This window comes from Neolamprologus multifasciatus, chromosome 3 (assembly GCF_963576455.1).
Source record: "Neolamprologus multifasciatus chromosome 3, fNeoMul1.2, whole genome shotgun sequence".
Taxonomy (NCBI): domain Eukaryota; kingdom Metazoa; phylum Chordata; class Actinopteri; order Cichliformes; family Cichlidae; genus Neolamprologus; species Neolamprologus multifasciatus.
In genome coordinates, this window is record NC_140441.1 from 8,224,682 (window position 1) to 8,248,708 (window position 24,027).

General features: G+C 41.7%; 2 protein-coding genes across 3 annotated transcripts in view; both read right to left on the bottom strand.

Moving 5' to 3' along the window:
• The window catches only part of LOC146521399 (coxsackievirus and adenovirus receptor homolog), a 113,894-nt gene that overhangs the window by 38,413 nt on the left and 51,454 nt on the right, over window positions 1-24,027 (bottom strand). The window lies entirely within an intron of this gene.
• On the bottom strand, window positions 6,380-11,353 carry LOC146521403 (uncharacterized). 2 transcript variants are annotated; one of them, XM_085155195.1, is made up of 7 exons: window positions 11,082-11,353; window positions 10,757-11,002; window positions 10,479-10,670; window positions 10,285-10,386; window positions 8,832-8,916; window positions 8,448-8,514; window positions 6,380-7,834 (listed from the first exon to the last, which is right to left on the bottom strand). In XM_085155195.1, exons 1-7 carry the CDS (start codon window positions 11,101-11,103, stop codon window positions 7,796-7,798), a joined length of 753 nt encoding a protein of 250 aa, XP_085011321.1. In that variant the 5' UTR covers window positions 11,104-11,353; the 3' UTR covers window positions 6,380-7,795. The 2 variants fall into 2 exon arrangements, with proteins under 2 accessions (XP_085011321.1, XP_085011322.1); XM_085155196.1 differs by having other exon boundaries at window positions 8,464-8,514; window positions 11,082-11,352.

Sequence of the window (24,027 nt, forward strand, 5' to 3'; positions counted from 1 at the left end):
AAGTACGGAGGCCTATCTCCCCTAACCACACTCCCTGCCGGTGGCTGATGCCCTCAGACGTTGGTGTGTTGGTGGTTTTTGTCGACTGGGGCTGGGCGCTCATGTATGTACCGGCGCACTCCTGGTGGCCGATTGGCGGGGCCTGGCGCCTGTGGCCCGGCTGGGCCCTTTCCGGGGGGCGGGGTGCCCTCAGGCCTCTGGGCCTGAAGCTCAGTCCTCGCTGGCACAGCTGGCTGCCGGCAGAGCCCGCGGGCACACCACTGCAACCCCCTCTGGCCTCTGCTCCGTGGCTGCTGGGTGACCTCTCGTTTGGGGCTCTACTCAGCTCTTCCCAAGAGGGTGGCACGGTTCCCCCCCCTTTGGTGGTCCTCCTCGGGTTCTCGTATTCTGGGGCCTCTGGACGTCTGGGGCCTGGATCTCCTCCATACCTGCTTCATGCCCTGGGGGACGGGGCTATGGCTCCCCACACTCCCTAGCAGATCGTTACATGGAGAAACCTTTGGAATACAAGCATGCTGATCCACACAGGTGTGCACACAGGTGTGCACAGATGCGGACTACACCTTTCTTGGCTGCTGCCTCAAAGCACATTGTGCGCTGTCTATCTTGCGTGCCTCACAATAGCGTTTAATATTTAGTATCTACTGTTATCTACTGCTAGCTAGTTTATTGTGATGGTGCTGTTTTTATTATGTTGCTCTTTTTTTGTTTGTTTTCTCTTCTGTTTTTTTTCTCCATACAGGTGATCCAGGTGTTTTGTTTGTTTTTCTTTCTTTCTTCCCCCCTTTCTCACCATCTCTTCTCACCTCTGTTTTTCTTTCTCTCCCTCTCTTTCTTTCATTCTTTCTCCCTGTCCTATCCCCCAGTCATGTCTGTCCCGTCTGTAGCAACGGAAAATAAAATAAAATAAATACATAATTATAATAAAGGTCAATCAAATGGACCAATATGGCAAGGCCATGATGATCCACTTGGTAAAGTAAATCCGCTTGGCATCTTTCTTGGCCTTAAGACAACAATTCTGATGGCTAAAGATCCAAACGGGACAAAAAAAAAAAAAACTTTACCCATTACATATAAACTTTGCAGGAGCCACGTCTGGACTTTTAATGTCCTTGTTTTAAGTACATAACTGAAAAGCTGCAACTGTCTGCACTGACTGCACTATGGGTATACACAAAATATCCATTTTCTAAAAACAACTCAGTAAAATCATGTGTCCACTGTGCAGCTGTGTTGATATAATGAGTGCATGATTTGATCTTTTCACTGCCTGCTGTGTTTCCTTGACTCCTGAGCAAAGATAAAGAGTCAGTTCAGACCTGCAGTTGGTCCTCATGGTGTTTTGAACTTGAATTCAGCCTGATTTGTTTTTCATGTCAAAGTACAGACAGTCAAAGTACAAGAATTCAAAGAAACACAGAGATTCTACTTACAGAGCAGACACAGCACAGATGTTTCCTTCATCGTCCTTCTCACTCATTTGAGCTTTTTTTCATGTCTGTCACTGAAACCAAGTAAAGCCCGCCCTCTTCCTCTGAGCAGGGGCTTTTTGTAGTGGTTCAAAGACAGTGGTGGAGAACTAACATTTTTGGATTGTGTAAATATAACATCATTTAAAAATATATATACAAAAGCACATTCTAGTGAACATTGTCTCACAACGCTTTCAATTAAAACAGTTACTGAAAGCTGCTTCACAAGGCAAGAAATTCAGAAAAAAGTGAGTACAGAAAAAGCCCTTTGTGGTAAAAAAAAGAACTGCTAGTGGCATGTCGTGACCTTTACAGGCCCACACACACAAAACATTTACCTTGGCTATTTAACAAGACAAAATATACCAGACCAAAAATGCATGGAAATCTTATCCTGAAGATATGTAAAATAGTGGTTTTATGTACAATATTACCAAACATTTCCAAAAACACATTTACCACTAGCTGACTGTGACGAGTGGTGGAAAAGTATTTAGAATCTTTTCCTAGACAAAAAGTAAATAAAACACAATGACAACACAGAACCACACTAAAAACAGCATCATTGTATGTAAAGCAGGGGTGTTCAACTCCAGGCCTCACGGGCCGGTGTCCTGCACGTTTTAGATGTGTCCTTGATCCAACACAGATGATTTAAATGACTAAATTAGCTCCTCAACATGTCTTGAAGTTCTCCAGAGGCCTGGTAATGAACTAATTGTTTGATTCAGGTCTGCTGACCCAAGGTGCTAACTAAAACCTGCAGGACACCGGCCCTCGAGGCCTGGAGCTCGACACCCCTGATATAAAGTATAATGTATTGAAAATGTAAGTGCTTATTCTGGAGAAAAATGTTCCCAAATAGTGTCACTGATCAATCTTACTGCTGCAGATGTTTATGGTCGAATGAATGAATGAATCAAGGTTTTATTGGCCACATGCAGGTTGCCCCGCAGTGGAATAGAACCCCCCCGACTTACACACACAACATAGACATCACATGGGAATACAGGTCGGAAATCGGCAGCGTTACAGAAAAACACTGATAAAGTACACAACAATGGGAAAGTAGAAGAGGAAAAAGAGACCTCTACTCGTGCTGGGCTCCTATGGGAGGACAGCATGAGAGCAGGAAACAAAAAAGCTCCTCTGCACATAAATGTCCACAGTACAACATTATGGAACACGTGACAAGCAACAGGGTTGGGTAGGGGGTGAGGAGTAATCCGAAGGAAACACAGCAGTCATCCTGCCCTGCACTATTATTCCAGCATGGGCCCAGACCCGCCGTGTTCTCCAGGAGGGGACAAGCATCGAAGGCGTTGGAAAGGGAGGGGGGATGAGTGAGTGCTTAACAGTGTAAGTGTATTTGTGTGGGTGTCCTTAGTTCAGCTGAGACAGTGTCCTTTGCCCTATCAGGCTAAGTAAACAGTCTGCCAGCCCACCCAGGTGGCCTTGCATGGGATGGGAAGAATAGTCATCACACAGTCATTATCAGGGAGTTTTTGTTCGGCTCCAGCCTTCAGCCCACAGCTGGCGCCGAGGAGGTATCCGCATTATGATGTTGATGTTGTTGATTTTTCTTTTATGAGAGCAGCTCAGGAGAATTTCAAAGCTGTTCTTTAACACTCCTACACTGGTCTCTCAATCTCCCGTTGGAGAACCACGAGCCTCCCCATGAACTTCCGTATGTGATCCAACTTTTTCTCAAAGGTGTCATTTTGAGCAGGCCTCTCCTTGATGTAACCCAGTATACGCTCGGAGGTGTTATTCTGAGTCTTCACAGCAGCTGTAAGCGTCTCCAAGGTCTTAACCATGCTGCTTTCAATGAGCCCGTTCTGAGAAGTCGCGCCTCGTCCCATCGTTTCAATCCCAGCGGGCAGCCTTGGGGGGAGGGGGGGGGAGGGGGGGTTTGAACAGCCAGTTCCGCTTTCTCAATTCTCCGATAAGCCAGGGCCATGCCAGCTCCGATCAGCAAGAACCCTGTTATCATGGTTCCGAATAGGTAGATATCTTCAGCATCCTCGATTGACAGTCCTGCCAGGCACACGCACGACCCTCCATTTCTGCCACCCGTCCATCGTGTATCCGGCAGGGAAAGTCAGATACACGATGGGCGAGAAGTCTGGGCTCGGGAGAGCCTCCTGTATTTGAGGTTCGACTAGCGGACGAACTCTCCTTTACAGCACCCTGGCATAGACTTTCCCAGGGAGGCTGAGGAGTGTGATCCCCCTATAGTTGGAACACACCCTCCGGTCTCCCTTCTTAAAGATGGGGACCACCACCCCGGTCTGCCAGCCCCTGATCTCCACGCAACATTGTAGAGGCGTGTCAACCAGGACAGCCCTACAACGTCCAGAGCCTTCAGGAACTCGGGCAGACCTCATCAACACCAGGGGCTCTGCCACCAAGGAGTTGTTTAACTGCCTCAGTGACCTCGCCCCCGGAAATTGGCGGGTCATTCCCCTCATCCCCAGACTCTGCTTCCTCCCCGGAAGACGTTTCAGTGGGATTAAGGAGGTCGTCGAAGTATTCCTTCCACCGCCTGACAATTTTCTCAGTCGAAGTCAGCAGCGCTCTGCCAGCACTATACACAGTGCAGGTAGAGCACCGCTTTCCCCTCCTGAGACACCTGACGGTTTGCCAGAATCTTTTCGACGCAGTCCGAAAGTCTTTTTCCATGGCCTCTCCGAACTCCTCCCACACCCGAGTTTTTGCTTCAGCCACTGCCCGAGCCACATTCCGCTTGGCCAGCTGCCTCCAGAGTCTGACAGGCTAACCAAGCCCGATAGGAACTGAATTAATTGTAAATAATTGTTCAATGACTTGGTAATTTTCAACATTTTCTACATGACTGGGTGGCCAGTTAGAGACCAGCAGCTGGACGTCAGTGGTTGGACTACTTCAGGGAAGAGTATCTGGCTCTGGCTTAAAGTCTGAACACAAACACAGTGTAGAGTCAGTTCAGACCTGCAGTCGGCCTGACTTATTTTTCGTGTCTTTTCCTCCATCATCAGTTATCAGGAGAGCAAACAGTCAAAGTACAAGAACACAGAGATTCTACTTACAGGGCAGACACAGCACAGATGTTTCCTTCATCGTCCTTCTCACTCATTTGAGCTCTTTTCATTTCTGTCACTGACACCAAGTAAAGCCCGCCCTCTTCCTCTGAGCACCAACCTTTCTATTGGTTCAAGCACAGGTGGGGGGACTGATACATAAACACAAACAGTCTACAACTCCAGTCTGAGTCCCATATTCACAAGTTTGTAGTTTATGAGTAGGGATGGGTACCGTTATCTGGTTCTGACATAAACGGTAGTAACCAGACTGAAAAGCAGCGCATATTTTGGTGCTTTATTTTGGTGTTTTGTTTTTCCTGAGATGTCATACACTTTGGATTCTTACTAATCATTTTACCTTTTTAAGGATAGTAGGCGGGTCCAGGTACGTACGTTCTTTTAGAGCAGAGCTACAGATTAAAAATGCCCAAGGCGAAGCCGTCAAAAGTCTGGCTGTACTTCACAGCAAAAGATGCAAACTCAGCAGCCTGCAGCAAGTGCTTTAAGGTGATACTGTGCAAAGGAAATAACACCTCAAATCTGACGATGAACCTGGCGACGTATAGCGTTTCGTTAAAAGCCGAGAAAAGCACCGTATTTGATAGCTTGCTGCAAGACCTCACACTGACACATCTACTGCGGGTGTGGTGCCTGTTATCGGACCCGGAGTTAGCAACATCCCCCCAAGAACCCGAAGAGGAGAGTCCTGGCCCCTAGCCCTGCCAGTGTAGCAGAAATGGTGACGGATAATGATGGCAGCAGCAGCCGTTCTTCTCTGCGTGAGTAACTTAATGTTGTTCGTGTGCAATTTACTTTGAGTAGGCTAACCACGTTATTACATTAATGCATGTAAGGTGTGTTAGAGTGAATTGTTAAATGTTGTCATTTCTATGCTTACCATCTCTCTACTGTTTAACTCTGATGAAAGGAATTCCACTGTCCCCCTCCCCAGATTCTCGAGGTTCTGGGTGGGGGGCTGTAGTCTTTTATTACAGACACATCCTTGTGAGGGTCTTTTTGATGTAAGCTTTCTGCATTTACGACCCTTTGGTCAGCAGGAGGACACACACACACACACACACGCACACACACACACACACACACACTGCTCAGTAATTATCAGATTGATTCACAGAAATGTGACTGAACACAAATGTTCTAGACAGACTCTGAATCTGGATGTGTCAGGAGCTGGGTCTGTGACCCAGCATTTTGAGTTCATTTTTTTATTTTTTATTTCTCATATTACATTGAATGGTAAATGGTAAATGGCCTGTATTTGTATAGCGCTTTACTAGTCCCTAACGACCCCAAAGCGCTTTACACATCCAGTCATCCACCCATTCACACACTTGAAAACATGTTAAGTTTTGTATTATTAGTTAGGATTTAGTTGAGTGTTATTCTAGTTTAGGTTTTCATCTATTTCCCCTTGTGTGAGTCTGTTCTTGTCCTCTGTGTCAGTATGACTTATATTTCTGGTCTCTGCTTTTTATGTTGGCAAGCCTGTGATATTCCTGCATCTCTCCATGTGTTACGGCCCTAGCAGGACCTCCTCCTGAAGGTGCCTGTATGGGCGTGTCCCACCACCTCTTCTGCCTGAGGTGCCACCTTTCCCTTTTGGGCAGCTGACTCTCATCAGTAATTAAAGAGATTTAAGCCCAGGGAAAGGTGAGCTCTGAGCCAGAGTGCCATGTGAGTGGTTACAGCTAGTGAGCTGTGTTTTTGTGGTTTGCAGCTAATGAGCTGCGTATCTGGGTTTGTATGTAGTGAGCTGCTCTCTTTTTGACTTATTTTGTACTTTATTGACCAATGCTTGAGTTTTGTTTGTTCCTTTAAATGGTGATAGCGGCTTGTCCGTCTCTTTTAGTTAGTATTAATAGAAACTTTAATAAAACTCTTTAATTTAACCCTTTTGCCTCCTTGACTCCTTTTTCTGACCCGGACACTTTTTGTTACTTCCCCCTCACTGCCTGGACCCTTTTAGGGGAACGTAACACAATGTTTCCTGTCTTATTTTAAAAGTCCTCCGTTCTTTGTTCAATGTGTTTAGTTTTACTCTTCCCCTTTGTTTTGCTATGTTCCTTTGTGTCAGCTGTTTCCACATGTGTTTCCACTTCCCCTGATCACTTCCTGTGTGTATTTAGTCTCTGTGTTTCGTTCAGTCTTTTGTCAGGTCGTCTGTGTAATTTCCTTCAACGGTACATAAGATTAAGAGTTTTCATGGTCACAATATGTTCATGTTCATGTTCGTTCATCATAGTTATTTGCATGTTCCTGCTCAGAATCATGTTCCTGTCAGTAGTCACAGTTTAATCATAGTAACCACAGTTTAGTTTTCCCTGTTTGGATTTTTAAGTTTTAGTTTTTTTGTCCCTGTTTGCGTTTTGCCTTATTTTGTTTATTCATGTTATCAGTCTGTTTCATTAAACACACCGGCTACTCAACCGTGACAGGATGTTTATCAGATGATCAGTACTCTTCTACTTCAAACTCATTTATATTGATTGTCTTTCCAGAGACACATCAATAACTGATTTATAACTCCATTCACCCAGATGGTTTTATATGGCCAATATAGGGCGATATTTAACTGCAAATAATACATAGACACATGCAGCTCTGCAGTGATGCTGCTGTAGTTATAAATAAAATTAACTTGTGTGTGTTGTTAGATGACTATATTTTAGTAGTTGCGAAACAGACTGCGCAGGCTGAAAATTCAAAGATGTGGGTATCCTGATAACTGTAAAACTTCTAATACAAACTAGAGTAAACATACACAAACACCGCTGGAAAAAAGAGAGGCAAAGATTCACTTTTAGGTGCCATTGGACACTGATTTTAATTTTTGCTTAAAAATAAATTAATAATTAATAAAATGACTTAAAACCAAATGTTAAAAAAAGATTTTTAAAAAGTTCTGTACTTAAATATTTCTAAGCAGTTTACAACTGGCGTCTAAGGATTTGTCTTCATTTTCTGAGATGAAGAAAGAAGTTTATATATTAGCTACAACCAGACAGGAAAAAGTCAGATTTTGACCTTTTTCTAAACCCAAAGAACCACTCAAGGAAAACAAATGAGCATAACTTTAAAAAAAAAAAAAAAAACTGTACAGAAACAACACTGTTGTAGTTGTATTAACACCCAGCAAACATAATAATAATAATAATATTTTATGTGGATGTCCTGTGGTCTATGAGGACCAGTTAGAAGCGAGAAGCTGGACTTCAGTGGTTGGACTGGTGGACTACTTCAGTGAAGAGTAGACGACGTCTGGCTCTGGTTTAAAGTCTGAACACAAACACACACAGTTAGAACAACAGGAAACATGATTACAAGCTTTGTAGTTCAATCAAGACCTCCAACCTCCACCTCTCACCATCACACACAGTCTCAGTTCAGACTTCCTCTAAAAAGCACACAAAACTCTGCATCTGTTTTTACTACACCTGCTATTTGGTAGTTTTAGCTCAAATGTAACTTAAACCTCTTTCTCCTAGGGCACTGCTATTCTCCAACTCATGTAGAACACCCCCCCCCCTAAATCTATCCAATGGGGACCCCCCCCCCCCAAAGAAAAAACCCAAAACAAATCAAAACAAAACAAAAAACTGAAGTCTGAAACACATTTGGCAGGCAGAGAGTTATATACTGTTAGTGATTCCAATGAAGCCCAACTAATAGCTTATCCAGTAAATCCACGACTACCTTTGATTGAGGGTGTTTGACCCTGTTAAAATCCATGCACTATAAGTATGTCTAAATTGTGTACTAGTGGGAAGTGTACTAAAGCCAGAGTGTGAACTGAGACACAGTTTTTTCCTTTTTATTTGGTTGATTTTTATTAATTGTGGCAACAATTTGTGTTACATTCAGAAGAGAATGTACTTAATTACTTACTTACTTGTGCATGCACTGACCTCATTATTAGAAACTTTGGCCATGGTTCACATGAACATCCACCACTGGAACTGGTGATAAAATGCATACATATTATTAAAATTTGGGATATAATGGTTGTATTGATGTATATCAACTTGAAATGCTCCCAAAAATGGCTCCACAACATGTAAAAATATAATATAAGCTCTGGCGGACTTGGTTCGATGGTAGGTCTTAAAGGGTTAACAGGTTGTTACTGAAAGGAAACCTCACAACTTTCAGTTCTGTTTCTACTTTGCAGGCTTTTTCTTGAGGCAAATTTATAGATGAACATATAATCAGTTGTTCATATACTTCACATCCTTCAGTCTGGATGTTAAATATTAAAGACAGAGAGCAGCTGTACCTGAGCCTCCTCGGCCTCATGGGTGTTTGTCCGTTACTGACGTCTTCTGTTCTCACTACTGAGTAGATCGCAAGAGAGTCTGTCACTGCAGAATAAAAACAAATTTTAAATACAGCATTACAAGACTGCTTTGAAACCCTTTTTTAAATTTTGTTTTAAATTATGCTAGTTTTTCCAGTTAGTTTTGATCATTCATAAAAATGGTTCTAATTCCTAAACAGTTAACGTAAAAATCCACTGAATCAGCAAAAAGTCTGCCCTTTATTCATGTCTTCATTGTTTGATTTAAAATCTACTGACGTGGTGTAAAGTGGCAGAACTGCAAATTGTGGACCTAACTATTTCTGTTTGTGAATCTTTATGCAGACATTAAGTGATAACATTAATAAATAGCACCAGATTATTTTCCTCCCCTGACTTCTTAACACAACTGCTGTGAAACAACTGACCACAGAGTAATGGGGGACGTTTCTGAGACAATGAGGGCAGATGACCACAAGGCTGGCATCCTCTTTAAATGCACACTGATGCGTTTCACCACAGAGCACAAGACAAACACTTTCTAACTCGTTATCTGAAACAGGACACTCTGTGGTGAGACCTTTCACCAGCCTCAGACTGCAGTTAACAAGAATCAACAACAGGAAAGTGCTGCTGTGGTTTTACCTGCACAACGTTAAGGAAGCCATAAGGACTCATGTTTTAGATGGCATTTGGTCTTTATATATGTCACGGTGACAATAAATCCTCTCTGATAATCCTACTAACAACTTGTGTGTGTGCCAAAAGAAAAAGCAGAGAGCAGACATATGTGGACTAAGCCACGTTTTGAGTGTTTCTCAACTACGTCACTGCCAAAAGTCTGAAGCATTTAAGGCAGACTTGTGGCTGAGGTTACAATGTTAGTAGAGGCCAAAGGGGCCCCAAAGAAAACTGCAGATGTGGCACATGTGAATCAAACAATGCTGAGACACTGTATTCATTCTAAAACACATCATCTACACTCATGATTGGAGCTACATGATCAATAGTGGACCAGGAACCCTCATATACACCTCTGAGTGGACAGCCCCAGTCCCAGTCTGTTAGATAAGACGTGAAACATCTTTGCAAACCCAAAGAAGTCCAGTCGCCTATTTTCGGGCATTCAACACTTCATTTGCGTTTAATGTGCTCCAGTGTTTTTGATACCGTTAGATCATTTGTGCAGGGGAATAAACTAAAAATCATGCAGGGCTCGTAACCTGGATTACCGACTACGTGACAGGTCAACCACTATATGTTAACCAAACGTGTAACCATCTACACTATGGAGGGTGGGAAGCTCAAAGGCTTATAACTCATCTGTTGATATCATTACTGTTATTATTGTTAAGATTGTGCCACTTTATGACTATTTCCACTGTTATTCTCATATATGGGATACTGCTAGAAAATGTGGCAAATATCTTACCTGTCTTTCGTCTAACTGGGTGTTTTTGATCATGTGATATGTTGATGATGTTGCATGTGGTGTGGGTGATGACATCATCTTCTGCAGCTTTGTCTTCTTCAGCTGAAATAATCCAAAATGAAAAGCAAAAAAGATTATTCCAAATGAAAGAACATCAACTCTAAGAAAAATTACTGGAAAGGTTTGAGTCTAACCTTTAGATTTACTGTGAACATTTTGTCTCTTCAGCAGAACCAGTAACACCAGTAGAACAACACAGACTGATCCAACACATGACAACACAGAGAGAACAGGAGGACGAGTGGTGGAGGTGGAACCAGGAGGAGGTGTGGATGTAGATGGAGGGTTAGAGGTAAATGTAGGTGGAGGTGTGGTGGTGTGTTTCCCTAAAATAAAGCAAACACAGTCATTAAGTTGTCGTCACATTGTGAATGTTGAAACCTGCAGAAACACAGACAGGTGAGTGTGTCACCTGTGACAGTGATCCAGCTGGATGGAGACTCTCCATGACCGCTGATGTCACACTTGTAGAGGCCTTCATCAGACCTGGAAACATGCTGGATGGTCATGTGACCTGTAGGCTGCTTCCTGATGAGGGAGCCATCTTTATAGAAAGCAGCTGGGAGGTTGGAGGGAGTGGTCTTTGTTTTACAGAGCAGAGTGACGTCATCTCCCTCCATCACAGGGAGGACAGGACTCTGCAGGATCACTGATCCACCTCAACACAGAGACAAACTACAGCATTTCATCCATTTACACACAGCTTCATCAACACTAACTCCACACACTCAGCTTACCAGTGACTGTCAGGTTAACCATGTTACTGATGGGACCCTCTCTGGACTCACACCAGTAAACTCCACTGTCTCGTTCAACGATGTAACTGATGTCACAGGATAAATTAGCGGATGTTCCCCACCCATCTCCACACTGAGTGGTGTTTCCTATATTTGTGTTTCTCCTCAGAGTCCATACAGCAGAGCTGTCGTCCTCCTCACAGCTCAGAGACAAAGTCTCCTTTAAAGAACTGAGAGCTGCTGGGACTCACAGTCAGACGAGCTGTGAGGGTTAAAATGAAAAACTGATGATCCATTTAATTTACATTCTGAACCCAATCAGGTCATATCAGTGAGCATTTCTCAGTTTAAACTGTGACAGAAGAAGGTTACTGACCTTGGTTTGTTGTGCAGCTCAGCAGTGAGATCAGAACTAAAGAGAAATGACACTCAGGTTGATTTGATCTGAAGATAAAAAACAACTCCACACAAACAGCTGACAAACACACAAACTCGTCTCTTTAATGTATCTCCTCATTTTTTTTATATCTTTAATTTTTATTTGTTCCATGTACACATATTTTCTGGCAGGTTTTGCGTGATTACTGATACAGTCATTGGTAAGTTCAAAACAATTCTTTCATGGCAAAAGTGTTTACAATTTCTCGAAGTTTTTTTTGTTACTTGTACTGCACAAATTTTGCACACCTCATCCTTCCTAGTTTTGTGTTGATCTGTAATATAAAAAAATCTGCAGACAGTCAAAGTACAAGAATTCAAACAAACAGAGATTCTACTTACAGAGCAGACACAGCACAGATGTTTCCTTCATCGTCCTTCTCACTCATTTGAGCTTTTTTTCATTTCTCTCACTGACACCAAGTAAAGCCCGCCCTCTTCCTCTGAGCACCAGCTTTCTATTGGTTCAAATAGACATTTCCATGTAGTTACGTCCCCCTCAGTGAGAGAGGCAGATATGAGCTGAAACACAGGAATCAAACCAGGGACGCTGCTGTTATGGAGCTGAACTGGAACCATTCAGACACTGAGGCCGTCTGAACACATTTTAATTACAGCTGTGCAGAGACACACTGATGACTGACTGGAACACTATGATTCACATTTTACATTAACACCATCCTCACACATGGTTTATATATGGCCACTAGAGGGAGATGTTGGACTTTAAACACTAACATGTATACAAGCAGATCATCAATGATGCTTCAAAGGTTTGTTGTAACACTTGGTTGCTGAACATTTGCTATTTGTAATAAAACTGATCAAAATTTTCCAATCCAGAATTTTCAAGTAAAAAAAAAAGTACAATAATCTGAATACTGTGTACATTTTGACCAAGATTCCCAATGCAAAACCTTATTAGTGCATAACATTGACTACTTGATCACTAAGCATTTTGAAAATGATTTCTAAAGGTTTAAAAAAAAAAAATCAAAGTAAAATTATTGCTTTTTGCTTGACATCTGCTCAATGAACTGCATGAACCCCAGATTGAGTGATTTCACAGGTCATGAAACTGTTGAACAAAAAAAGGGTGAATTAAGATTAACATTCAACAAAACTGTGTGTAAGTCTTTATTAAACAAAAACTAGAAGAACTACATCACCAACATTAGTACAACAGACTGAAGAGTCTTCGAGGTCAGAAAATAAAGATTCACAGATCACAGGGAGGGAACATCTGACTTAGTTATTCCTCTGCTCTGTTTCATAATACTGTCACATCATTCATTTTTAGCTGATCAATAGTTCCTGAACACCATCAGGCAGATGAATGACTGTCTATAACGCAGAGTTTCATCTACACTCTGTGTTTACAGTGTTTGTTTTATCTATACTGTAACTGCAGATCTCTACATAAGGATCCGTTTTTGTGGTTCAAACCTTAGAGAACATGTTTGATCTTACAAACAGCTTCTGAACCTGAAGATAAAACAAAGACTCTGCTGCTGTAACAAACATGACACTGCGTCCATGTGTAATCAGAATAAACAACCAATAGGTTGAAAAGGTTTAATTCAGAAATTGAATATTTTTTTTGGTTTGTGTCTGTTTGCAACATGAATCCTGGATGTCCCACATACATTATGGTAGAAATGTAAAAAATTAAACCGACATCAAACGCTAAGCTAGCAGCTAAAAATATGAAAACACACATTGATCCCAATACTGTACTTACTGTCCAGTAAATTCATGACCTGATATCAAACAATGTTTCCCCCCCTTTAAACAAAACTGTCTGTTGGATGATCTGGATCATTAACTTCATTCATTGTCTTTGCTGGTGATTGAAACTGTTCTGAGCTTACCCCAAATTATTTTTGACAGCTTGTAGGAGCCAATCCTCACCTCAAATCTGGCTCAGTGTGATTGAGAGCTGCCGTGACTTAGCAAATGAAGTGTGACAAAGTCAGGTGAGTCAGTCACTGGTGAAATTCAGGCCATTCTAGATTTACCTGTGCCTCACATCAGACGTGAGCTTACTCATTTCCTTAGAATGGCTGGTTACTATGGTGGCTCCTGTAGAAGCATAGTGCAGACAGAGTTGATTCTCTTATTACTCTGACTAATGTATCAATTGTGTCAAAGTCCAGTCTGTAACAATCAGTTAAAGCACAGCACCACTGTGCTTGGAGGCCTCGGTGCAGCACTTTGAAGCGTGTGCTGGCTCCTGATCATTATTCACAGATTAATCTTCTTTTTCTAAACCCAACATGCATAATTCCTCTTCATCCAAACGGCTGATAATACCATGGTGTTTTCAATTACTGGTACTGATTATGACCAAGTGTATTGGTAAGCACATTTAACTGAAAATTACTGATTAGAGTGGTTAGTCTGATTACTTGGGTTGGGGACTCTGTTATGTACGATTGTAGTAGATCAAACAACCAATGAGACCAGCAGCAACAAGCGCAGTACAAACTGACAAACTGACAATAAGTCCACGGTCTCTGAATCCTCCTGTCTGACCTGCAGGTGAGAAACAGGTGTGAGGTGTCAGCTGTCAGGTAGGTGATGAGTGAAGAACAGAACAGAATCCATTTCCTCTTCAAACTGCTGTCAGACATTATCTACTGCACTCTGATCACATCACTCAGACCAGCTGCTTTCTACAAAGTCTCATCAACAACATCTTTAGAAACAAACATCAACAACCAGGAAGCAGCTTCACCTCTGATCACACACACACTCAACTCTGCTCACTCACCTGGAGGATCAACACTCAGGTAGATGATGCAGACGAGCTTCAAATTGGCTGTTTCTTCCCTTGTTTGTCTCTGGGCAACACAACACTCGTATGTTCCAGTGTCATTAATCGTCACATCCTTCAGAATCAAAGACACGTCTCCATCCTTCATCTGTCTGTCCTGCAGATCCACCCGGTTCTTAAAAGATGGATGCTGCTCATCTGGAACAAATTGCTCATCACATACAAAACCATATATTGTGGCTTCAGATCAGCTCTGCTCCACTCTACAGCTATGATGTTGTTGTTTGGAGCTCCACATGTCAGAGTGACGTTCTGTCCAGAGTTGTAATGTTTTTCTGGTCTGAAAGAGGAAACGACACAGAGCAGAGAGGTTAAAGGTCAAAATATAACTGTTCACTTCTACAGCAGCCAATTGCTGTGAGCAGCTACAGAAACTATTAAACTCACACACACAAACACAACAATCGCTAAGGGGACTGTACCAAGTGTGACTTGGTAACTGTGACTGGAATGATTTACATTGATTCACAGTGATTTGTGATTTTAAAGGTGTTGTTTGTGTATATGTTTGAGTTAGATTTCCAGTTCATTAAGTAGGTAGGAATATTTGATTTCATCATTGGCGAGACACCAGAGCACATTTCTAAAAAGTCATTTTTAAAGGACAGATTAGAAATATTTTTGGCAGACGCTGATGTTAACTGTCTCGTAATTGTTGCACTTAAAACTGTGGGTCTCTGCATGCTACCGTTTCTGTAGCTGGAGAAGCATAATCAAATCTTTCCATTGTCTGAATTCACTTACTCTGAGAGTGGAAGTCAATAACTACACTGGTACAACTAAGCCAGTACATGTTTACATGTTGACACTATCTTTCTAATCTAAAAGTGCCATTTCATGAATCATATGACTTTTTTTCCACAGAAAATGATCTCTATGAGTGTCACCTACCACAGACATCATCAAAATCTATTAAGGACATATTTTATTTACAGTATATTTTAAATAAAATACAGATTCTCTGCCTCTGATCAGGAGATGGTCATCTTCAAAGTTTTGAATGTGGGACATTAAGCTTCAATGTTTGAATTAGGGATGCAACGATACCAATTTTTTCAAACCGATACGATACCGATACTTGGATCTGAGTACTTGCCAATACAGAGTACAAAAAACGATACTTCTACCACACACACACACACACAAATGCAATGAATTGGAAGACAGGTTTTATTTTATTCTCTGCCGATAAAAAATAAAATCTTAATAGAAATGACCACAAAAAAATTTCAAGTGAAAAATAAGCACTTCTGTTAAATTATTGCAGAGTCTCCACATTGTAATTTAACAAAATATCACTGAACTATTGGCACTGTCTCGAGCTTTCAGAATAATAAATAAACACTTCTGTTCATTTATTATATTTCATATTGCAGCTCGAGTATGCTGAGAAAACGGTGCAATCCTATGTTTTCCACGACCGGCATTGGCTGGTCATCCAGAGCGATAAAATGAGTCAGAGTCTCTGTTATTTTAACTGCTTGTGGATTTTCTCTTTACATTTTTCTTCGCTTTTCCAAAACCCGAGTTAAAGTTGGCTGTTCCGGTCCACACTGCTGACATTTTGTTTAGCCTAGCTACAGCACCCTCCAGTTTCTCTTTTTTATCTGGAGCCGCCAGTCTCACTCGCCTAACCCTGTGCCTGTTTAGCGCGGGATGTCCCCCTAGTGGCCAATCTAAAAAACTACAACAGAAATGACCAGCCACCCTCTGATTAATGAAATAAGTTGGTATCGGTTCATGGTATCGGTTAACTTTTACGAGTATGAGTACACACACATTTTACAGTATCGGCCCCGATACCAGTATCGGTATCGGTGCATCCCTAGTTTGAATGGATCCAATATACAGTTTCAAAGCTCTAATGAGTTAAATGGGAAAAAAACAGCAGCACTAAGAGCTTACTCAGTGTTAAAATATAACTGTAGTGTTTTTGTTGTTGTTGTTTTTTTGTATTTAAATATTCTTTTTTTTTTTACCGCTCTGTGCAGCAAATCACCACATTTTTTTCTGCAGCATTCGTCTTTTGTTATGTTACCAACATGTTGCACTTTAATGTTTCATTTCTCTTTTAGCTTTAAACACCACTTCCTCATCATCTGATGCTGTCTGATGAGGCAGCACAAAAAAAGTCTTTGTGCAGAAGGAGTTGCATAAACGTGCGGGCGCACAGAGCTTGGAACAAAAAGCCCTGTTTAGCAGGGACTGGATAACTGCCCACATGTCACTGCCAGCTGAGCTAAGTAACACAAACACATCCTGGCTGTGCTCAGCTTCCTTCGTACTATAACTCTGACCCGTATATATCACACACAGACAAACAGTCAAACCTCACCTGCAGAGACAAACAGCAAAGTCAGGCAGAGTTTATCCGTTACAGCAGACATTTTCATCCTTTGATCTTCTAAAGATATTAGTTATAAAATTCTGAGTCCATATTTTTGGGGAATAACATACAGTGGAAGTTTGGTCACCTCAAACAAGGAAAATCCCTGGCTCTCACAGACCTGTAACGTCTTCTGTAAGAAGCTTTTCTGTCCCCCACTCGTTACCTGTATGAATGGCACCTGTTTGACCTCATCATCTGTATAAAAGACACCTGTCCACAGCCTCAACCAGTCAGACTCCAAACTCCGCCATGGCCAAGACCAAAGAGCTTTCGAAGGACACCAGAAAAAGAATTGTAGACCTGCACCAGACTGGGAAGAGTGAATCTACAATAGGCAAGCAGCTTGGTGTGAAAAAATCAACTGTGGGAGCAATCATCAGAAAATGGAAGACATACAAGACCACTGATAATCTCCCTCGATCTGGGGCTCCACGCAAGATCTCATCCCGTGGGGTCAAAATGATCATGAGAACGGTGAGCAAAGATCCCAGAACCACACGGGGGGACCTGGTGAATGACCTGCAGAGAGCTGGTACCAAAGTAACAAAGGTCACCATCAGTAACACACTACAACGGCAGGGAATCAAATCCCGCAGTGCCAGACGTGTTCCGCTGCTGAAGCCAGTGCATGTCCAGGCCCGTCTGAAGTTTGCCAGAGAGCACATGGATGATACAGCAGAGGATTGGGAGAATGTCATGTGGTCAGATGAAACCAAAGTAGAACTTTTTGGTATAAACTCAACTCGTCGTGTTTGGAGGAAGAAGAATACTGAGTTGCATCCCAAGAACACCATACCTACTGTGAAGCATGGGGGTGGAAACATCATGCTATGGGGCTGTTTTTCTGCCAAGGGGACAGGACGACTGATCCGTGTTAAGGACAGAATGAATGGGGCCAAGTATCGTGAGATTTTGAGCCAAAACCTCCTTCCATCAGTGAGAACTTTGAAGATGAAACGAGGCTGGGTCTTCCAACATGACAATGATCCAAAACGCACCGCCCGGGCAACAAAGGAGTGGCTCCGTAAGAAGCATTTGAAAGTCCTGGAGTGGCCTAGCCAGTCTCCAGACCTCAACCCCATAGAAAATCTGTGGCGGGAGTTGAAAGTCCGTGTTGCTCGGCGACAGCCCCAAAACATCACTGCTCTTGAGAAGATCTGCATGGAGGAATGGGCCAAAATACCAGCTACTGTGTGTGCAAACCTGGTAAAGGCCTATAGTAAACGTTTGACCTCTGTTATTGCCAACAAAGGTTATGTTACAAAGTATTGAGTTGTATTTTTGTTATTGACCAAATACTTATTTTCCACCCTGATTTACGAATAAATTCTTTACAAATCCTACCATGTGAATTCATGGATTTTTTTTTCACATTCTGTCTCTCACAGTTGAAGTGTACCTCTGGTGCAAATTACTGACCTCTGTCATCATTTTAAGTGGGGGAACTTGCACAATCGGTGGCTGACTAAATACTTTTTTGCCCCACTGTAACCTGAGTTTAGTGCTCAAATTTAAGACATAACTGTGCAACCAGATTTAATTTTCAACCGCAACTTCAAACGTAAAGTCTGACGACTTGAGCAGTAGTGATGTGTCGGTCGCGAACGAAACGGCTCTTAGAGCCGTATCTTTGAAGTGAACGACGGGAGTTTTTTTTCTTTCTCTCACCCTCTCTCTCTCGCTCTTTTTTTTTTCTGCTTCACTCCGCACGCGAGCCTTGTGCCTTGCACTGGGAAGAGGGGGGAGGGGCGGTAATTACACTCTCAGTAGCACAGGAACAGTGGGAGGGAGAGAGAGAGAAAGAGAGCCAGGGACTAGTGATGGTAAATTTGATTCTTTTTACTGAATCGAGTTTTAATGAGTCACTCACCAAAGTTAATCGGGTTTTTGAGTCATTTGATTCACTGAGTCAGTTGACCAGAGAGTGCAAAAAATTTACATTTTCATGTAAATCCTACTGCTAAGATGAATGATTCTAAAAGAAAACAACTATTTTATAGAGCAAAAAAACAGCAAAAACATTTCTAAAATTAAGCAATTTCCTATCAAAATTGCTTAATAAACATTTATTTTGTTTATTTTTATTTTATTAGTATTTTCCTTAAATGTATTTTCCTTAAACTGTGCAGATCTCAGAGTTTGTGCAGGCTGTGATCAGCTGATCGTCACTGGTCTTTTGAGGATTTGACCAGTAAGATATAAGCGGCTGTTTCATGAGCTGTGTGGCTGATTTCTAACTTTTGGGACTATAAAGTTAAAGGTCGATTCACTGACCGAATCTAAATATGATGGTTGCTTCACCTGATGTGATCTATTAACATTGCAAATGTAACCAGCATAGTGCATCAATGTAAAGCTCACCACACTACTACAAACTAACCAGTTCAATCTGTGCTAATTTCTATTCAACTGTTTAACAGTCCTAGAGGATGTTCATGCAAAGTTTGAGTGACACAGAATTAGTGTGCTTCAGTTTATTTCAGTAAATAATTCAACAAACTGCATTAACATCTGCTTTAAACACTAAATTAAAATGTAATGTTTGTGAAATGGGCAGAACCAGTTTTGGTGTTTGCTGTCATTTGTTGTGCTTGTTGAAAAGTTACATTTGAAATCACATCCTACTGAAAAACAAACAAAGAAACAAACAAAAATTTGCATGAATCACACAAAAGTGTTCAGAGTAGTAATGAAAGAGACTGTACATCCTGAGACTAAAAGAGTGTTTGGGTTTTCTCATCAGGCTGCATACAATTTCTGTTCTTAAAACACAATGACAATAAAGAATCGGATTCGAAAGTTTGATTAATTGACTCCATAAATAGATAAAAGTAAGACATCACTGCCACCATGAGTTGAGACTGAAACATGACACTGGATAAATCTAATAGGCTGTAATAGTAATGGTGTGGCTCGAGTAATCGCTAAGCTTCAATTTAAAACACAAACAATCAAAAAACTGTTTTTACATAGAAATGATTAATTCTAAAATCAGTGGAAAGCTGGGAAAATGACATGGTGTGTATTAACACCACACAGTAGTGTGTGAATTAAATAATTAAAAATTATGAACTAGGAAGTATTGCTGATATTTGACCATTTGTGACCTTATCATAACCAGTTACTCCAACTCAGACACTCCTTTTTTTTAAATGCTGAGCAGCTTCTGAAACGTGCTGTGGCTTGTCGGATGGATTTACAAGCACCGTGTGCATGACTTCAAACCAGCTGCTATTTGTCAAATGCTGTTTTGTTTTCTGTCACCCACACGCTGACACGGTTGGTTACCGTGAATAAACTGGTTGGTTGTTGATCAGAATTTCACTCGAACGTTAAAAACTGTTAAACTGTGACCTGGTTAAAAGAATTCTTTGTGGTGTGGGCGTCAAAATATTGATGATCCCGATGTTTAGAAAAGCCTTAAAAGGTGGATTTTACAGTGAAGAAGATAATATATATTTACATTAATGCAGAGAGACATCACTGCCACTTCCAGGTCAAATTGGTACGTTTAATTTGCAGCTACAGGGAAACACAATGAGGAGTTACATTTTATATTTATATGGGCTCTTCTCACACATGGTTTAATAAATAACCACTACAGGCAGAAAAGCCAACCATCAATACTGCCTCCATAGGGTAACATAAATAAATAAATAGCACACTCAAAATGCACATGTTTTCATTAAATGGTTGTGTTTTATTTAAATATTTATTCATTTATTTAATTTGCCTGTCCTGTCCGTGTGTGTGGCAATAAGAATTATTTTCTGAAGGCCAAGAAAAATGCACAACAGATTTGCTTTCCCAAGTGGAGCATTATGACTTTTGCTATACTCGTCCACTTGATTGTCATTGTTTATTAGATTTTAATTTGAATTTTTTGTTGTTATTATTTTAAGTTATTACAATCAGAACAGAAAAGACCAGGGGATGGGGGAAAAGAATAAGGAAAGAGAAGTTGGGAAGAACAAATTTTCAAATTCCAAAATAAGTTAATGGTTTCAAAAATCAAATATTTATTTCTGACATTTAAAATGGCAATTCCACTCCTCATTTAAAAAATCCTGCTGCAAGGAAAATTAGCCACACCGTAAGATGTAAGGAGCTCTCTGGTTGGTTGGACAGACACAGGCTGGCTGCCTGGATTTTTCTATGCTACCATTTGTGTTCATAGCCTGCTAACAAGCATGTCTGCTTGTACAAAGGCCATTCAGCCTCGGGATATGTGGAAAATGAAGGGACCCTGCAGTGAAATGGAGAGCTCAACCTCTGACTGAGAGCCTGTTTACTCAGTCTGACCACCTGTTGAAGGTAATGCGCTAACATGGCTAACGCTAGCATCACCGCCCGTAGCCCCATTATTTTAAGGTCATCTTAGCTTATGAAAATTGTACGTCACAGCTGTACGAGCTCGCTACTTGTTTTGCAAGCTCCTGTGCTCTTCACAAATAAAGCTTGAAGCAGCTCAGAATATTAGAACCAGGACTGAGTCCTGTTACATTTATAGTGTTAGAGCAATGGCTGCAACCTCAAGCCTCATGAGTTGTTGACTGCCTCAGTGACCTCTCACCCAGTGATAGGCGAGATATCCCCCTCGTCCCCAGACTCTGCTTCCTAAATGCCAGAGGGATTAAGTAGATCCTTAAATATATCTGTGAAGGTTCTCAGTCATCCAGGTCATCGTAGTCAAAGGAGCTTGCAAATAAAAGCGTCTGGACTTCTTTAAGTTACTTGAAGACGTTTCAACTCTCATCCGAGAAGCTTCTTCAGTTCTAAGGTCAAATGGTGGGGAGTCCCAGATTTAAACCTAGTAGGAGTGTCCCCCCACAGAGGGACAAAAGGACCCCCTGATGATCCTCTAATCGCCTGAGCCAAGGTGTGAAAATGGGTGTGGGTCCCAATCAGCCAGGGTTTCGGGTGAGCTCACTGTGAAACCTGGCCCCAAATTATCATGTGATTTCCTGAGGTCAGATGGCCCAGGATGTGAGTGGACGTTAAGGCGTCTGGGAAGGGAACTCAAAACTGGATTATAGATGGCAGACAGTTGGTGTCGTAAACCCCCGCCTCTGTTCAAAGATGGTCGCTCACAGTGGACATAGATGGCTTATTTCACTCCTCTTTCAAACCATCTGTCCTCTCTGAACATTGGCATCCTCGAAAGAGTGACCTTTGTCCTTTAGATGCAGATGGACAGCTGAGTCTTGTCCTGTGGAGGTGGCTCTTCTGTGTTGTGCCATGCGCTTGTGAAGTGGCTGTTTGGTTTCTCCAATGTAGAGGTCTGGGCATTCCTCGCTGCACTGTACAGCATACACCACATTGTTAAGTCTGTGTTTTGGAGTTTTGTCTTTCGGGTGAACCAGTTTTTGTCTGAGCGTGTTGCTGGATGTCTGGCAGGATTACAAGATCGATCATTGTCCTGTGACATAGGGTGTCCTGGTGCCATATGCACTTATAGACACCCTTATTTTCAAACATGGTGTTTGTTATGGACAAACTGTAAATTTGCACAGAAGTCCAGTAAAAAAAACAAAACACTAGGGATCCCATAGGCTGTGTTGTAAGGGCGGCTTTTGCACCCAGGTAGGGTCACCGATGGCAAATTGGTCATTGGTCTTGGCGATTCAAAAGGCCCCCATGAGTAGATGAGTAAAGTACACATGCAAGATCCAAATATTTAATCCACCGAAGAGCTGTTCTCAGATCTCTTTGCATATAAACTTTATCTTTGAAATATCCATTTTTGAGATTATGTATATTAAAGCCCCAAAATTTGACAGATGTTATCTGTATACTAAATGTTTGAGATCCTAAAATATACACACACCAGATACTTAACAGACAGATCATTACTACAGTACTCAAAAGTGAAAATTTCAAAATTCCTGCGTTCTGTCATAGTGTACAATAGCTAGAAAAAAAACCCCTAATTTAGATTTGCATCTTGTGAACATGATTAGCAAAATCCTTTGTTAGTCATCTGAAACACCCAGATGAAATTATCACTAAGTCCCAGAAGACTTTAAATATGATTTGTGGCCATTTTGTTCTTCACAGAGATGTTTAACATGCGGGCTCTAATCAGCTTCAGGTGGTGTGATCCAGTCTGCCTGAGATGTTCATAAGTTTGTAGTTAATCAGACACTGGAACACTTCAACTCTCTATTTTCATCATAATAAATAAATGAAATAAATAAAAAAATAGCAATAAATTAGGGGTGCAACGATACTCGTATCGATATCGAACCGTTCGATACAGTGCTTTCGGTTCGGTACGCATATGTATCGAACGATACAACATTTTTAATTTATTTTATCAACTTTCCTTCTGACGATGCTGTCTGTGTTGAGCGCTCAGTGGATCTGCGCTCGACAGTGCAGCCTAGGCGGAGTAGTCGAACACAGATTCACTGAGCGCAGGGCAAGCTAGCGAGACAGAAGCTAGGCTAGTTGCAACATGGCAAATTGAACCTCCCCCACCCTCATTCAGATCTGGCGTTTGGAACTATTTTGGTTTTCATGTGATGTATGACCCTGAAGGTAAGCGCGTCATGGACAAAAGTAAAACAGTATGTTGGATGTGCCAGCAATGCTCAATTGGTGGGAACTAGTGTGTTAGCGCAGTTAGCTCGTTAATGTGTTGACGTCTTCCAGCCCCACTCATGAGGTGATCCGCGGTAGCTCGTTAACGGAGATTTGCCGTGTTGTGACGTTAATGTCATTTCAGATTAACGCTGACAGCACTAGTGGGAACACAACCAATATGACTGCACATTTACTCCGACATCATCCTAGTGCAAAGACAAGTGGAAGCAGACAAAAACAAGCAGGCATGCTACAAACTTTACCCGAGTCATTTAGACAGCCGTTAGCACATGATTCTCCTTATGGGGACCTGATATGTTTAATATGCTGCTGAGAATATAGCCCAGGAGAAGCGTATAGTATAGCTTTTATTTTGGAAAGAGACATTTCTCCATAATAAACTCTCTTTTCCAAAGATGAGTGATTCCTCAATCAGATACAGGGCTCGCAAAATCGCTAGCCCGACGTCCTGGGGCTTTTTTCCAGTCGGGCTACCAAAATCTATCTCTGCCCTGCCCGTCGGCCTATCGTAGGAAGGAAAACTATATGTCAATGCTTTTGCATTCTTTCGGAAATGTAGCTGGGTAATTATGTCATTGGCATCGGCCACTGTCAATATGTGACATACTGAAATTGCGTTTGAATTTGCGCTTGTTTTTTGCTTTCACTTTGCAATCGCGTGAACTGTGTATAGAGAG